This window comes from Scyliorhinus canicula, chromosome 19 (genome assembly GCF_902713615.1).
Source record: "Scyliorhinus canicula chromosome 19, sScyCan1.1, whole genome shotgun sequence".
Lineage (NCBI taxonomy): Eukaryota > Metazoa > Chordata > Chondrichthyes > Carcharhiniformes > Scyliorhinidae > Scyliorhinus > Scyliorhinus canicula.
Window position 1 is genome coordinate 68642279 of NC_052164.1, and position 17075 is coordinate 68659353.

Consider the following 17075-nt stretch of genomic DNA (forward strand, 5'->3'; position numbering starts at 1 on the left):
TCGATATCAGCCCGAGGACATCCAGGCCCTTTCTAATCCCACCTTCCTGCACCTGTTTCATAGCCCTGCAGCTTACAGCACTTAAGGTGCAGATTCAGGTACTTTTTAAAAGAGTTTAGGGTCTCTGCCTCCACCACCAACTCAGGCAGCAAATTCCAGACTCCCACTCCCCAGTATGTAAAAAGAAAAGTCCCCCTACCCCTACACCTTCTGCCACTTATCGAGAATCTATGTCCCTTGGTTCTAGAATTCTCCACCAAGGGAAACAATTTTATCCTGTCCACCCTATCTCTTCCGCTCATAATTCTGTACACCTCAATTAAGTCACCCCTCAGCCTTCTATGTTCCAAGGAAAATAACCCCAACCTATCCAATCTCTCCTTGTAGCTACATTTTCTAACCGTGGCAACATTTTTGTAAACCTCTTCTACACTCTCTCCAGAGTAATTACATCCTTCCTGTAATGTGGTGACCAGAATTGCACGGAATACTCCAGTTTTGGCCTCACCAGTGTTTTATACAATTCCAACATTATATTCTAACTTGCCAATGAAGGAGAGAATTCCATATTTTTTCTGTAAAATATTGTCTATTGAACTGCTGCCTTTAGGGACCTGTATACTTTTACACCAAGATCGCTCACTTCACCTACCTCTCTTAGTATATTCTCATTTATTCTGTACCCCCTATTTACATATTGACTTTACAGGTTCCTGTGAGGGGCACATGTTCATGGTTGTCATCGATGCAGACTCCAAATGACCTGAGATGGTCCTGATAAAGTCAACAACCTCAGAAAAAACCCATCAAAAATCTCAATGAGATTTTCGCCAGATTTGGGAAACTAGAACAAATTGTGAGTGATAATGGTCCACGGTTCAGGGTATGAGGCCTATTAAAGTTGAGTGGTATCCAGCACATAAAATCTTCACCTTACTATCCACCACCAAATAGTTTAGCCAAAAGGTCTGTCCAGTCCTTCAATCATGCAATGAAAGCACCCAAGAATCAAAGTTCATTAAATCGCCACCACAGTTTCTTGACAAAGTATCGCAATACCACACATCCGACTACTCAGAGTTCCCACTGAAGAGGAAGCTGAGAACTTGGGCTAGGATTCTCCGCCGGCGTGATTCTCCGTTATGCCGGTGCCCTTGGGTTTCCCGACGGCGTGGGGCTGCCCCTTAATGGGAATCCCTATTGACCGGCTGGCGAAATGGAGAATCTCACCGGCCAGTCGAGGCAGAAATGTGGTGCGGCGGGGTGGAGAATCCCGGCCTACTTCTGATCGACTTTTACCGCACGGGAAGTCCAAGATACTAGAACGCAATCAGCAGTTGCAAATCTTAAGAGAAGGTCATTCCAAAAGACTCCTGTTTCAACAAGGAGAGCAAGTTTTGGCATGCAGTTATATCACCAGCGAGAAGTAGGTTTCTGCAACTGTATTGGCTCAAACTGGCCCTGTCTCTGATACAGCACAAACTGAAATGTGCTAGGGTGGAGATGGCAAACAGGTCAGTTGTTAGCTACATGCATCAATGTGCCAGTGGTGTGTCTGCCAGAACAACCTCCAGATGAAGTGCCATCCATACTACCAGATGGTGTGACTGTAACTTCTGGTCAATCGGCAGAAACTAAAATTGCTGATGAACTCCTCACTGCTACTAGTCTTCCTTCTGCAAGAGACTGTAATATCTTCCAGGGTAGAGACATCCTCTACCGATGATCGGGCACGCATGCACAGTGCGGCTGCATTTTTAAAAAATATGGTCGCAGCCTTTTGTTTTCAAGATGTGGAGATGCCGGCGTTGGACTGGGGTGAGCACAGTAAGAAGTCTTGCAACACCAGTTGAAAGTCCAACAGCTTTGTTTCAAACACTAGCTTTCAGAGCACTGCTCCTTCCTCAGGTGAAAGAGCCTTACATCTGAGTCTTTCACCTGAGGAAGGAGCAGTGCTCCGAAAGCTAGTGTTTGATACAAACATGTTGGACTTTAACCTGGTGTTGTAAAACTTCTTACTGTTTTTTTTCACGTTTGGGGGGCCAAAGGGACCAATGGGACCATTGGGGCCAAAGGGACCCAAAACCATTTCCTCCATTTTTGTCAGCAACAAACAAGGTAAGAGAAAATGGTGGGTCGCGCAGGTCGGCCGGCGTGGGTCATGAAGGTCGGCCGGCGTGGGTCGCGTAGGTTGGCTGGGTTGGGTCCCAAAGGTTGGCCAGTTGGTAAAAATGGGTCCCCGGGAAAAAAGTTTAAAAAACACTGGTCTACTCTAATCACGTGATAGTCATTGGCTGCTTCCTGGGCTTTGCCTCAGACTGGATCAGCAGTGGGCAACCTGCAACTCAAAGCCGTATGCGACCCATCTGGATTCTGAGTGAGGCCCACGAGACATTTTGTTGACTGTTGCCCACGTGTCAGGTTGCCACATTCTGCTGGCTTCCATCCGCATTGTTTTTTTCCTCTAGGTCTGAAGTGACTCGTACATACAACAAGGGCAAGTGAAGTGAGGTGTGTGCTAATGGCTCACAACATTAACTGTGACAACTGTGCACTCCCTCCGTGTTCAAATTTTTTTTTTACCACTTGAAGTTAATCATAGTTCTATTAATATATAAATGATTCAGCATTTTCTATAACTTATGAAACATTCGACATGTATCAAATGTATTTCACCTTATTCATGGGGTCATTTTTCGCGACAAGCCTGATTTCAATCTCATGGCCCATCAAGATGAAGAAGGGCCACACATGCAGTCCACTCACTAGCCTAGCTTGCACATCACTGGTCTAGATCAAGACTTTGTACAGTTAACACCTCTTCACTAAACCTGTTTGCTATTTGCATTCAACCCACATGCTTCTACGTCATGTTCTTTCGTCCTGAGAGTACTGAATAACATAAGGGATGAAAATCATTTGAATGCCTTTTACTTTACATATGACTCAATAGTTGAAACCTTTGTTGAAGCACCTTCTCTCTGTTACTCTGTTACTCACCTTTCATAACAGCCTGGTGCCCAGCTCAAGTCCATGGGGGGGTGGGGCGGGGGGGGGGGGGGGGGGGGCCTTCCAGAAGTCATTGCCTTGACACCAATTCATGGTATCATAGAATTTGCAGTGCAGAAGGAGACCATTTGGCCCATTGACTCTGCACCGGCCCACACCTCCACCCTATCCCTGTAACCCAGTAACCCCACCTAATCTTTTTGGACACTAAGGGGCAATTTAGCATGGCCAATCCACCTAACCTGCACATCTTTGGACTGTGGAATTAGTGAATAAATGGAAATTACTGTTCACACCATATTGAAAATGTAATAACACAAACAGCATCAAAATAACTAGACACTTTTAATTCACAATTAACCCTGTTCTTAACCTGTTTACATTTGGCATTTCCCCAGGGATGTGTTGCTCGTTCTGGGTGAGTGTGCTTAATGCTCGATTTGGCTCTGTTTCATTACTTAGCTCTGGAGTCGCCAGGTATCGTTAAGATACCGCCACAAGTTTCAAGGTCAAGTTCAAAGCAATAAAACCATACACCAATTAGTAAGTTCAAACAAATGAGTTTATTATGATACAATTATAAACTACTCATGCACACGCTAAGATGACTTATCTATTCCTACCACTAAATAGACCAATACTTATCTGAATAAGGAACTGCCGGATCGGGGGACAAGGCCTCTTGCTCTGCACTGGGTCCGCAGACTTCAGGTTGGTACGGGTTAAAAGGGGTCAGGAGTGTCTATCTCTGGTAGCGATCGTTGTGAGACACTTACTTGCTGGCGGCTGCTGTCCCAAACCTCTCCTCTCTCTCGGTCAAGGTCTTCTTCGGTAAAGGCTGGTCGAGAGGGCTGGTCAAGAGAGGAGGGCTGGTCAAGAAGAACGAACTAAGTTTGTGACCTGTCTTTTATAGGTCCCAGGGCTTCGTGCCCTTTTGGGCGGACCCTCTATCTGCTGGGGATCGATTGGGTCTCTTCCCAATCGATTTGTTTGAATCCCCCCCAATACTGAGGCTGTCCCTCGGCTACTGGGCGGGCCTTCAGGTGCTTTGTCTTCGAGCCCCGCTGGTGCCGGGGTGTCTGGTTTCCCATACACTGTTGCAATCACTTCCCTATTTGTGTCCATTGTCCCTGGGATCGTTCCATTACTATGTTAACTGTCCCGGAGATTGCCTCATTAGTATGCGGAATGTTCGTTTCAGTGCTGTCTGCTCTCTTAGCAGACAGAATACACAGTGGCTTTTTGCAGCCTGCTTGTGCTGCAAACTTTGTCCATTTTACCCTGCAAGCTTTGCGTTCCTCCATTTTGTGTTGAGGGAATGGCCAACTTCGGTGGCTACAGATGGAGCAAATTATTTGTAGAACCAAGAGTAGATATTGGGAGGAAAAGTCAAATCAATGGTTAGTATAGCATATGGGACCCTCAGCTTTGTTGGGGACATGCGCAAGGAAGTTATACCAAGGTTTTCGTATATCACTCGCCGGGTCTCAGCAGGAGAACTGTGTTTAATTCGGGGCATGGCACATTTGAGGAAGAAAATCAATGGGTTGCAGAAGTGGGAGGAGGTGGCAGATAAAATGTACTGAAATGGTCTCAGTGATGATGAACGTCAGTTAATTAGAGAGATTGGACTGAATTCTCTGCTTCACGACGCCAGCAGTGAGAATCGCAATCGGGTGGAGAATTGTGCGAAATAGAAAAAATATCCGTTTTGCACCCAGTGCTGATTTCGACGCTATGTTCCAGTCCTTTACTGGCGCCGTTATCGAAGGTTGTGCCCTGCGCCGACGGGTCCGCACAAAACCATCATTTGAATGGATTTAAATATCATTAGCGGTTTGGTCACAAATTGCTGCAAGTATTTACAAGCAGGTACTGAGCACTGTGACTGTTGAAGGGGAGCGGGAGGCGAGCGGGAGGCTAGAAAAACTCAAAAGGACTAAAATATCGTCGGGCTCTGCTGGGGGGGGGAGGCTTGCTGCCCAGACCGGGGGCAGTAGCAGGGAACGACTTGATGCCAAGTCATGAGCTTGGGTTGTCCCCCTCGGGATTGGGGTGGCCTGGCTCAGACCACAATTGCTGCAGTATATTGTTTAAATGCACCCCTTTGGTGCTACTTAGAGGCTCCTGGCTGCTCACATTGCTGATTGCTCACTGTCTCCTGTGAATGCTGAGAGCCTCTGGTCATCTGGGAGCCCACCTAGCCCACCCCTTTGGGCACTTCCTACTCCAGCTGTACCTTCAGCTCAATCAGTGGCCCACCAGATGTTGGCACTCCTCAGAAGCGCTGCCCCACTGCAGAGGAATCAGGGGATTAGCAGAGCTCATCCCAACCAAAGGACACCTGCACTGTGGCCTTTGGAACCCATCCTGGTTCTCTGCCCTCTCAGAGCAGAGGCCTCACCAGTGATCCCCACCCCTCAGGATCATGAACTGTCTCCTCCTGGTGAGGGTGGCAGCACTGACTGCCTCTGCCACCACCTCCCAGATGCTGTTCAGGAGGGCAGGCTTGAGTCTGAGGCCCACCCTGGCGAAGAGGGTGTCCCTCCTGTCCCCAGTGGCATCAAGCATTGGGTCCACCTCGGACCCCCGAATTCAGAGGCAGGTCTACTCTGAACGATTCTTGAGGCTGCAGTGAGTGTGTAGTAAGCGGAGTGTTTAAAATCGGCTCTCAAGCTGTTTGGCGCTAATTCCGGCCCCAGCGGTTATAACGCCCTCTGGGCCGGGAATTGCTCTCAATTCGCACAGGGAGAGTGCATGTCCTGACTCGCTTACCGAATAGCTCCTCCAACAGAAACTTGATTTGCGCTCTATATAGTCCCGGTGAGAACACAATTCTCCCAAAAGGAGAATTCAGCCCACTTTGTTGTAAATTGAATGTAAAACTGGAGAAGTTGGGCTTGTTGCCCATGGAGCAGAGAAAGTTGAGGGTAAAGATAATAGAGGTGTTCAAAATTATGATGCAGAACTAGGGTTGCACTGCTATATGAGTCGGTAAGCAGATCGAAGGTAACTGTGGCTGAAAGAACCAGAGGGGCAGTGAGATTTTAGAAATATAGAAAATAGGAGTGAGAAGGCCATTCAGCCCATCAAGCCTGTTTCGCCATTCAATAGGATCACGGCTGATCCACCTTTTCACCCCATACTCCTGCTCTCTCCCCACCCTTTTAGAGTCCAGGAAGCTATCTATTTCTCAAATATACTCAAATCACTTGAGCTCCGGAGCCTTCTGTGGTAGAGAATTCCACAGGCTCATGAAACATCATCCCTGCATTCAGTCTGTCCAGCCCTTTCAGAACTTTATACATTTCAATGAGAATCATGATCCCGAATGCTTGGCCCGAAAGGCGATGGAAGCAATTTCAATAATAACTTTCAAAAGGGAATTGCTGAAATATTTTTGGAGGGGGATGATGCAGCGCTTGTGGGGAGGGGGAATGGGTGAAAGAGCAGGGTGGGGGGGGGGGGCAGGGCTTGGGGAGGAGGGAGTACAGCAAGGTGGAAGGTGCAGGATTTGGGGGGGGGGGGAGCAGGGGCTGTGGGGATTGTAGACTTAGGGATGGGAGGTTGCTGGCTTTAGGATGATAAAGTGATGTGGGATGCAGGGCTGTGGGATAGAATGGGTCGGGGGGGGGGGGGGGTGTAGAACGAAATGGGAGGTGCAGGACTGGGGGGGGGGGGGTAGTGCTTGGTCTGTGTGCAAGGCTGTGGGGGTAGAGCAGGCAAATGAGACCAATTGGAGATCTCTTGTATATGAACGGTCGACTAGGATTCTAGGAAACCATTAAAATCTTTTTCGTTCATTAAATTGGGAGGTCGGTTGCAAACTAACTCGGGAGTTGAAGGAAATCAGTCGCATTCTCCTCGGTTGAATAATTTCAGATGAATGAGATCATCGAGTTTTACCGTCACTCAGTGATTAAAGCACAATAAAGTACACGCAGCGACCAATGGCTGTGATGGTGATGGGTACACTGTGAGATTGTGTTGGTTTCCATTGCAGCCTCAACTCCACCCAGTGCGGGGGGGGGGTGGCAGGCTCGTCAGTTTCATTGGCTACTTTTTTTCCTGTCGTCAGTTTCAGCTGGGTCACATGTCGGTGGAAAATCTGCAACTCCGGCTGCTGCTTATGACTCGCCCTATCAGCCCTCCTCTCCAATGACTGGATTCATGTGATTGAATTCAGTCCCCGGAAGCTTTCCCTCCGTCCTAAAATACAACATTTTGTTACCCTGACCTGCGGTTGGCTACATTCGTCCCGAGCAATTTGTTACATCACCGGGGCCGGATGGATACCGCCAGAGTTTTAAAGCCGATCTCCCCATTCCAGTCTCCAATCACGGAACCCACGGGATCGTTCTGCCGGCGCCGGGGCGATTGCTGAACCTTCTTGGGCGAGAGACTGGCAGCCGTTGCGGAGATTGTCGCGCGTTTATTTCTGTTTGAAAGCTCGTATTCCCGGGTGGATCATGACTCTGGCTACGGTGCCTCCAGGGATTCGCTGTATCCAGGCGTTTTCCAGGGACAATTGGTAAGTGGGTGGGTGGTTATACGTTGCAGGTGTCCCCTGGCTGGCTGTGTGTGTGTTAGTTACTGGTAACCGAGCCGGTGTCCTTCCTCAGTTAAAGGCAACAAGCCGCTTTTGCTCGGCTATACAGTGTTCTTTATAGAGCAGGGCAAAGAAAACCCTACTGTTCTCGTTTCTGCTTCTGTTTCTGCCCCTGTTTCTGCCCCACTGCCTAGAGCTCCCTTTCTGAAACACACTTTCCTGCTGAGAGGGTCCTTCAGGTTACAATTGGTCCACAGACTGTGACCCTTTGTCTGCAAAGCGGACTTGCTGCTCTTCCTGAGTGTTCACCTTGCCGCCCATTGCTTGCTGTTCAGCTCCTTTACCTTTTCTACCCGGCCCCACTTTTTTTCTGGCTCTAACCCTTTCCCACTGTTGCTGTGGAATAGCTGTCACCATGGGTTTCTCCTGTTCAATTTGCTTAATGTTGGGTTCCACGTCATTGATTCTTCCTGATCTCCACAGATAATCAAGCAAAACTACACAGTATCTAGTGACACACTCTCCTTCATGGGATGTGGGATATTGCTGGTAAGCCAGTGTTTGCTTGTCCTTGAACTAAACATTTAGGGCAGTTAAGGTTTTATTTATTTTTTAAATAATCTTTATTGTCACAAGTGGGCTTGCATTAACACTGCAATGAAGTTACTGTGAAAAGCCTGTAGTTGCCATATTCTAGCACCTGTTTGGGTACGCAGGGAGAATTCCAAATTCTTAACTGGTATGGGAATTGAACCTGTGCTGCTGGCCTTGTTCTACATCACAAACCAGCTGTCTAGCCCACTGAGCTTTGCTGTGGATCTGGAGTCACATTGTAGGCCCAAATGGGTTGCCATGTCAGATTGCCTTCTCTGATTGTTTGTAAAACAGATGGGTTTAGAGTCAGTTTTTACAGCATGGAAAGAGATCCTTCAGCCCATTGTGTCTGTGCTGGCCATCAGGCATCTATCTACTCTAATCCATTTTCCAGCATTAGCCTTTTATGTGATGTTGTTCCAAGTGCTCATCTAAATGCTTCTAAAATGTTGAGGGTTCCTGCCTCTACTGACCTTTTTGAACAGTGAGTTCAGATTCCAACCACTCTTCCTCACACCCCATCTAAACCACCTCCTTACCTTTAAATTGTGCCCCTTGGTTATTGACCCTTGCTAAGGAGTGAAGTTTGTCTGACCCCATTTATGCCCCTTATGGTTTTATATGCCAATGACATCCTGCCTCGGCCTTCTCTGCTCCAAGGAAAAAATGTCTGCCTATCTGGTCTCTTGATAGCTGCAACGCTCAACCCAGGAATCATGGAATCACTACAGTACAGAAGGAGGCCATATGACTCTAAGAGTCTGCACCAAACCTTCAAAAGTGCATTTAGAAGGCCCATGTTCCCACCCTATCCCTGTAACCTTGTAACTCCATCTATCCTTCTGGACAGTTTAACATGGCCAATCCACCTCACTTGCACATTGTTGTACTGGGAGGAAACCCACCACACATTGGGGAGAAGGTCAGAATTGAACCTAGGTCTTTGACATTGTGTGACACTAGCTACTGTGCCACCCTAGTGAATCTCCTCATCACCCCTCCAGTGCAATCACTTTTTTCCTACAGTGTGACAACCAGAACTGCACACAGTACTCTCGCTGTGTTCTAACCAGTGTTTTATACAGCCGCGTCATAACCTCTGTTCTTGTATTCTATGCCTCTGCTTAATTAAGGTACATATCCCATTTTCCTCCTTAACCACCTTATGCATCTGTCCTTCTGTCTTTGGGGATATAGAGACATAGGTTCCTACCATTCAATGTATATTTCCTTGTTTGTCCTCCCAAAATACATTGCCCCACACTTTTCAGGATTAAATTCTATTTGCCACTGTTCTGCCCATCTGACCAACCGTCTAAAATGTCCTGCAGGGTTTTCCTCCTCCACCAATTTATTGTGATCTGCAAACGTGCTGATTATCGCATCCAGATCGTTAAGTTGATGGAAAAACAGCAAGGGGTCCAGCACCAATCCCTGTGGAACAACACTGGGCACTGGCTTCTAGTCACCAAAAACAAACTTTTTTAAAGAACACCTTCTGCCACCAAGCTAACTTTAGATCCAAGGATCTTGTCTTCTTGACTAGTCTCTCATGCAAGGCCTTGTCAAAAGCCTTGCTGTAGTCCATATAGATACATCAATTGCACTGCCCTCATCTACACATCTAGTCACCATCTCGCAAAATTCTATCAAATTTGTAATATCCCTACTGCTGAAGTTAGACTCACTGGCCTGTGATTTCCTATGTTTTCCCTTCTTGAATAACGGTGCCACATTATCTGTCCCCTCTAAGACACCTCTCCTGTGGCCAGAGAGGATTTGAAAATTATTTGGTACAATTGATAGTTTGGTAACTATATTACTGAGAACAGTTTTCAATTCCAGATCTATAACTGAAATTCCACCAGCTGCCATGGTGGGATTTGAACCTGCGGCCCAGAACATTTAATCGGGATCTCTGGATTGCTAGCCCAGTAACTGGCTGGCTGCCTTTCTGATGGCCAGATGTGTAACAGCACTGAAAGAGGCTGTCTGTTCACCCAAACAACACAGGATTCTGGGGGAAGTTTGAATGTCCTCTGCACTTGCTTTTCAGTTCTGTGTTTCTGTACAGATATTTGTTCAGGTGCTCCTCATAATCTTTTTCTCTTTGCCATGTCACCACAGGCGTTGGGTGGGGAGACTGAAAAGCTGGGGCCTTCCTGATCTGGAATCGTGCACGGTTCTGTCAGGATAGCCAGCAGCATGGAGCTAAAGACAATTTAAGCACTGGCAGTGACTACTTAGTCCGTTGGGTCTGCCTGAAGAATCCACTACCAACCCCACTATCTTTGGGCAGCCATATGAAATGAAAATCGCTTATTGTCACAAGTAGGCTTCAATGAAGTTACTGTGAAAAGCCCCTAGTCGTGGAGGCTGGTACAGGAATTAACCGTGCTGCTGGCCTGCTTGGTCTGCTTCCAAAGCCAGCGATTTAGCCCAGTGAGCTAAACCAGCCCCTATGTGCCACCATCTTCTTCAAATATTGACCACTTTTTCCCTCTTGTGTGCGATGCAATAGTCTGTGTTAACTTTCTCTCTTAGTTTCACACTTCCAACAGCACTGAAGACATTTCTCTACTTTGTTCTTGATGACCATTTGGGGAGGTTTGAGTAGACGGGTTAGTGGAAATAATTCTGTATTCAGCCCATTAATCCCGCTAACATTTAAATATATATTTTTTAATAAGCTATAAAATCTCATCTCTCCTCCTTGACCCTGGCAGAAATCGTTTAGTGTCACATGTAGGCTTACATTAACACTGCAATGAAGTTATTGTGAAAAGCCCCTAGTTGCCACATTCTAGCAGCTGTTCAGGTCACATGGCAAATTCAGAATACTCAGCTAATATGGGAATTGAACCCGCGCTGCAGGCCTTGTTCTGCATCACAAACTAGCTGTCTAGCCCACTGAGCTAATAATTACCAGCTAGCTAAAATCCCCTCCCCTCGTAACTGCCATCCATTGAATGGTTGTCAAGATTTTTTTTGGTGGGGTAAACCAGCTGGAGTGTTGTAGGGAGTTAGTGATGCTATTAGCTGTCAGTGCTAGTCGGCTCCTGTATTTTCCAGACATTGGTTGCAATGGTGCAAGTATGGTAAAGGTCCTTGGCAGAAAGTTAGTGGTGTAGTTTGACATGTAGCTGTGCCTGGTCGTCTTAAGGAGACACTGGCTATACTGTTCTAAGGCCATTTACAATGCAGGTTTCATGCCATGGGAGAGCTCTTTTTTAGCTGGCTACACAACTCTGTGCTGATGAATCAGCCAGTTGTTAAATGCCCAAACTGCCTCTCCAGCAGTGTGCAGCTCTCTTTTGGGAGGAAGTCTCGTTCTGATTTGCTAAAGTTAGTTTGGACCATCATGACGCCAGATTCTGGCAATTGTGGCAGGAGTAGATTTACAATGAAACACTGTGCCCTGGCACAGCTCTCCCCTGAGGAGCAAAATGAATGAGGTTTAAAAACATTCCCTCCTCCTGAATTCGCAGAACCAAATAGAATTTTCTCCTCTTGAACCTGACTGCGAGATATGGCAAAAGAAGACTAGGTCCCTGAGTCAGTTTAAACTGACGTTGCAGCTTCCTGTGCAGCCTTGACTAACTGCTCTATTTGACAAATGCAGTGAAACTATTCAGCCAATTGCAGGCTGATTCCACCAAGCATTTGTTGCTGATAGATTGGGCCTGTGATTGGCTGAATAGCCTTACCCATTTTTCAAACAGCCTTATTGGACAATGACTAAGATCTCCCTGAGGTTGTGGTCATGGGGAAATCTTGACTTCTGCTGTTCCTTGACCTTGTCCAATATTCCAACTTGGGATACTTCAGGGCTAGATGCATGGGTTGGAACATTTGACGCAAACGTACTTTCATCCAATTGGGAGCAAAAAGTACAGTTGAGAGAAGTGGCAGGTATGAGCGGGTTGTCTGATGAGGAAAGGTTGGAGAGGGTTTGGTTTGTATCCACTGGAGTTTAGAAGAGTGTGAGGTGACTTGATCGAAACTTTTAAAATCCTGAGGAGTATTGACAGGATAGCTGTGGAGAGGACATTTCCTCCTTGTCGGAGAATCTGGAGCTAAGGGCCACTGTTTTAAAAATAAGGAATCTCACCTGGGGAAGGAACAGTGCTCTGAAAGCTAGTGTTTGAAACAAACCTGTTGGACTTTAACCTGGTGTTGTAAGACTTCTTGTCCTCACCCCAGTCCAACGCCGGCATCTCCACATCATAAAAATAAGGGGTTGCGGTGGGCATGGTCGCTTTGGAATGCTAAAAGGCTGTGGAGGGAAAGATGTGTTTGATGAAATTGGAGTCAAGATAGCAAAAATGGCAGAGAATTATCCGTTAGACTTGTGGATTGGAAGATGAGTAGAGCCCCCTGTAATAATTCTGGGAGGGAATTTTAAGTTTCCTACTTGACTATGGATTCCTCACAAAGAACAAAGAAAAGCACAGGAAGAGGCCCTATGGCCCTCCGAGCCTGTGCCGACCATGCTGCCTGTCTAAACCTCTACACTTCCGGGGTCCGTATCCCTCGATTCCTATACTATTCATGTATTTGGCAAGATGTCACTTTGTCCCTGCTTCCACCACCTCTTCCGGCAGCATGTTCCCTCTGTTTATAAAAAAAAAAAAAATACTCCTTGCTCCTCGCACCTTAATCCTATGCCCCCTAGTAATTGACCCCTCTATCCTGGGAAAAAGCCTCTGACTATCCACTCTGTCTATGCCCCATATAACTTTGTAAACCTCTATCAGGTCACCCCTCAACTTCCTTCGTTCCAGTGAGAACAAACCTCCAGTGAGAACAAACCAAGTTTGTTCAACCTCTCTTGTAGCTAATGCCTTCCATACCAGGCAACATCCTGGTAAATCTCTTCTGCACCCTCTCTAAAGCTTCCACATCCTTCTGGTAGTGTGGCGACCAGAATTGAACACTATACTCCAAGTGTGGCCTAACTAGGGTTCTATACAGCTGCAACATGACTTGCCAATTTTTATACTCCATACCCTGACCAATGAAGGCCGTATGTTTTCTTGACTATCTTCTCCACCTGTGTTGCCCTTTTCGGTGACCTGTGGACCTGTACACCAAGATCTCTGACTGTCAACTCTTGAGGGTTCTACCATTCACTGTATATTCCCTTCCTGTATTTGACCTTCCAAAATGCTTTACCTCGTGTTTGTCCAGATTAAACTCCATCTGCCACCTCACCGCCCAAGTCTCCAAATGATCTAAATCCTGCTGTATCCTCTGACTGTCCTCGTGTCTATCTGCAATCCCACCAACCTTGGGCGGCATTCTCCCCTACCCGGCGTGACGGAGGGTCCCGGAGTAGGGGAGTGGTGCCAACCACTCGGGGGTCGCGCCTCCCCAAAGGTGGGGAATTCTCCCCACCTTTGGGGGCCAGCCCCGCGCCGGAGCGGTGGCCACCAGAAGACTGGCGCAAAAAACTGGCGCCCCCGGCAGCGGGGCTGGCTGAAAGGCTTTCGCCGGTCCGCGCAAGTGCCGGCAGTGACGTCAGCGGCAGCTGGCCGCTGGCGTCACTGCCGGCGCATGCGAGATGTGGGGTTCTCTTCCGCTTCCGCCATGGCGAAGGCCGTGGCGGATGCGGAAGAAACTAGTACAGCCAGGGCACTGGCCCGGACTCTGAGGGGGGGGGGCCCCGATCGTGGGCCAGGCCACCGTGGGGGCACCCCCCCGGGGTTCGATTTCCCCCCCCCCCTCCGGGGGCTTGCTCGTGCTGCTGAGCCTGCCGTTTCAGAGGTGGTTTAAACCCCGGCGGCGGGAGAGGCCTCCCAGCGGCGGGACTTTGGCCCATCCGGGCCGGAGAATCGCTGCAGGGGCCTCTCCGATCGGAGTAGCGAGATTCCTGCCCCCGCCACTTCCCGGGTGGCGGAGAATCTCTGCCACGGCGGGGGTGGGATTTTAGGCACCTCCAGGCGATTCTCCGACCCTGCTGGGGGTCGGAGAATTTCGCCCTTTGTGTCGTCCGCAAACTTACTAATCAGACCAGTTACATTTTCCTCCAAATAATTTATATATACTATGAACAGCAAAGGTCCCAGCACTGATCCCTGCAGAACACCACTAGTCACAGCCCTCCAATCAGAAAAGCACCCTTCCATTGCTACTCTCTGCCTTCTCTGACCTAGCCAGTTCTGTATCCATCTTGCCTGATCCCGTGTGACACCTTTTGTACCAGTCTGCCATGAGGGACCTTGTCAAAGGCTTTACTGAAGTCCATATGGACAACATCCACTGCCCTACCTGCATCAATCATCTTTGTGACCTCCTCAAAACTCTTATCAAGTTGGTGAGACATGACCTCCCTTCACAAAACCGTGCTGTCTCTCGCTAATATGACCACTTGCTTCCACATGGGAGTAGATCCTGTCTCAAAGAATTCCCTCCAGTAATTTCCCTGCCACTGACTCGAGGCTCACCGGCCTGTAGTTCCCTGGATTATCCTTACGACCCTTCTTAACAAAGGAACAACATTGACTATTCTCCAGTTCTCCGGGACATCACCTGAGACAGTGAGGGTCCAAAGATTTCTGTCAAGGCCACAGCAATTTCCTCTCTTGCCTCTTTCCGTATTCTGGGGTCGATTCCATCAGGCCCTGGGGACTTATCCACCTTAATATTTTTCAAGATGCTCAACGCCTTGTCTTTTTGGATCTCCATGTGAACCAGGCTATCTACACGCCCTTCTCCAGACTCAACATCCACCAATTCCTTCTCTTTGGTGAATACTGATGCAAAGTATTAATTTAGTACCTCACCCATTTCCTCTGGCTCTACACATACATTCTCTCCCCTGTCTCTGAATGAAACCGGACACTTTTTTATTAACGTGAATCTTTTTTTTTCTTCCCACCCCGAGCCCTGCTATCGAACCCTGAATTGTAAACTTGGCTCGCCCAAACCTTCTGAAGATGCATCTGGTCCCATGTGGGTCTCCTGGAGAAACATCAAAAAATGAGCAAAAACCCGTGCTCTTTTTGGACTGTGCCACTCGGGTGCCACATAAATCCAGGTGACCACCTTTTATCCAGGGTCATGCATTTTCACCCCCCCCCCCCCCCCCCCACACCCAGCCTTGAGTTGGCATCACAAATGATTCCCAGACTGCAGGCCCGCCTAAGATGGTGACCTGTGCCACCTAAATGCTGGATTAGAGAAAAATCCCCGACCCATTAAACCTAACCAAACTAGCCCGACCACGTTGCAGCCCCACCCACTTGATTTCCGCTAACTAGCCTACTTTCTAGCGCTGGGGAGGTAACAACACCCTCTCTGGCCCTACCCATTCCTTAACCATCGCCTTAATTTCTAACCCAAGCTCGTCCGTCCCCAACTAATCCTATTTTCCCCCACCCATATTAAGCAAAAACCTCAAACTAAGGGAAGGCACCCCCCCTCCCTAAACCATCCCAACAAACTACTAAGCCCATGCAGAAGGATAATCAGAACGGAGGACATGCCCCCGATCCAAACATCTCTACCATTACCCCAACTCCATCCATAACGTGACATTAAAATAGTAAAATCCCAACGCCCAGTCCTCCATGATCTCTGATTAAAGTCCTCTGCCTACTATGGAGATTCAAAATACAATATAGAAGAACAAGTTAAACGTGACTCTTGGCTTTGCTGGGTACACCACCCGAAACCGCTCTCCTTGATTGAACAGGATGTCTTCACCTTACTGAAGGCTGCCTGTAGTTTTGTCAATTCCATGCCATGTCTTGGTTAAATTCTTACCACGTTACCGTCTCGGTTTGTTCCGGGCTTTCTTGCGCCATTCCAGGACCTGCTCCTTCGTTTGGAAGCTGTGAAACCAAATGATGACACATTGGTTTCTGCCTTAAGGCTCTGTGCACCCTGTCCAGCTCTGGCGCAGCAAGTTGCTGCTCAACAGCTGAGCGAACATCGCAGCAAAGTGTTCAGTCGATTTTGAGATCTCAACCCCCTCTCGTAGGCCCACCAGCCTCTGGTTTATGCACCTGGACCGTGCTCTCCATATCGTCCAGTCTCCCCTTGAGGTTTGTATTCCTGTCATCGACGATCGCCATTTCAGCCTCCCAATGACACAAGTCGGTATTTGTGTTGAGATAAGTTCCCCGTGGTCATCTTGTTCAGCTGCTCCCTGACCAGGCCCAAAGCCTTCTCCACCATAGCCTTGAAGGCATCATTTAAAACTGTCTCTGGAAATGTTCATCCATCTCCCCAACAAATTTCTTGCAGCCATCGTATTGAGGGTGATGGGCATGGCCACTTCCCTGCCATCTGAGTCCTTGCCCCGGCTCGGCGCCTGGATTTCACACCTCTGCTCCTCTGCCATGTGTATTTCGACATCCCCTGATTCCCAGCTGTTTGTTCGGCAGGGTCTCCGAACCGACCGAATCAGTCCCAAAAGACTGACTTATTGCGGAGAACCACCTAAAATGTGGCTGCTACTCCATGCTGCCGTGCAGGCCATCAAGTCACTGTTGTGATTTAAATGCAGCTTTGAGCTGGGCCCTGTTAACCATTGTAGGTTGAAATATGTATCCTAATGTTTTTGGCCTTTTTTGAAAAAGAACTGAAACTGCTGATATTGAATGTTGCTTCCCCCTCCTCACCCCGGCAAAAAAAAACCCTTTCCTCTTGCCTCATCCACCAGTGAGCGAGTGATTTGCAACACGATGATAATACAAATTTGTCACAAATGGTAAATTGACCATTAACTCCTCTTGTGGCATGAAAGGAGATGTTCGCACAGGACTACAAACCTGAATTTTAGTTGCGAAAGACCAAGTGGTCAATTTAGTATCAACTTGTGATGCAGAATGGGTCAGGTGTTGGTGGTAAAACTGGAAGTGAGCTGTATGTGCTTCTCCTGTGACAACACTCTGATTTGCTCTGTGCTTTATACAAA

General features: G+C 47.9%; 1 protein-coding gene across 2 annotated transcripts in view; it reads left to right on the plus strand.

Annotated features, from left to right (window-relative positions):
- Window positions 1-7095: 7095 nt before the first annotated feature.
- Window positions 7096-17075, plus strand: part of slc37a2 (solute carrier family 37 member 2) — an 83372-nt gene continuing 73392 nt past the window's right edge. Inside the window, exon 1 of one of the 2 annotated variants that reach the window (XM_038779333.1) lies at window positions 7096-7540. In XM_038779333.1, coding sequence (XP_038635261.1) covers window positions 7479-7540 — 62 coding nt within the window. In that variant the 5' untranslated portion in view covers window positions 7096-7478. The remainder of the gene's footprint in view (window positions 7541-17075) is intronic. The other variant, XM_038779332.1, reaches the window with a different exon arrangement.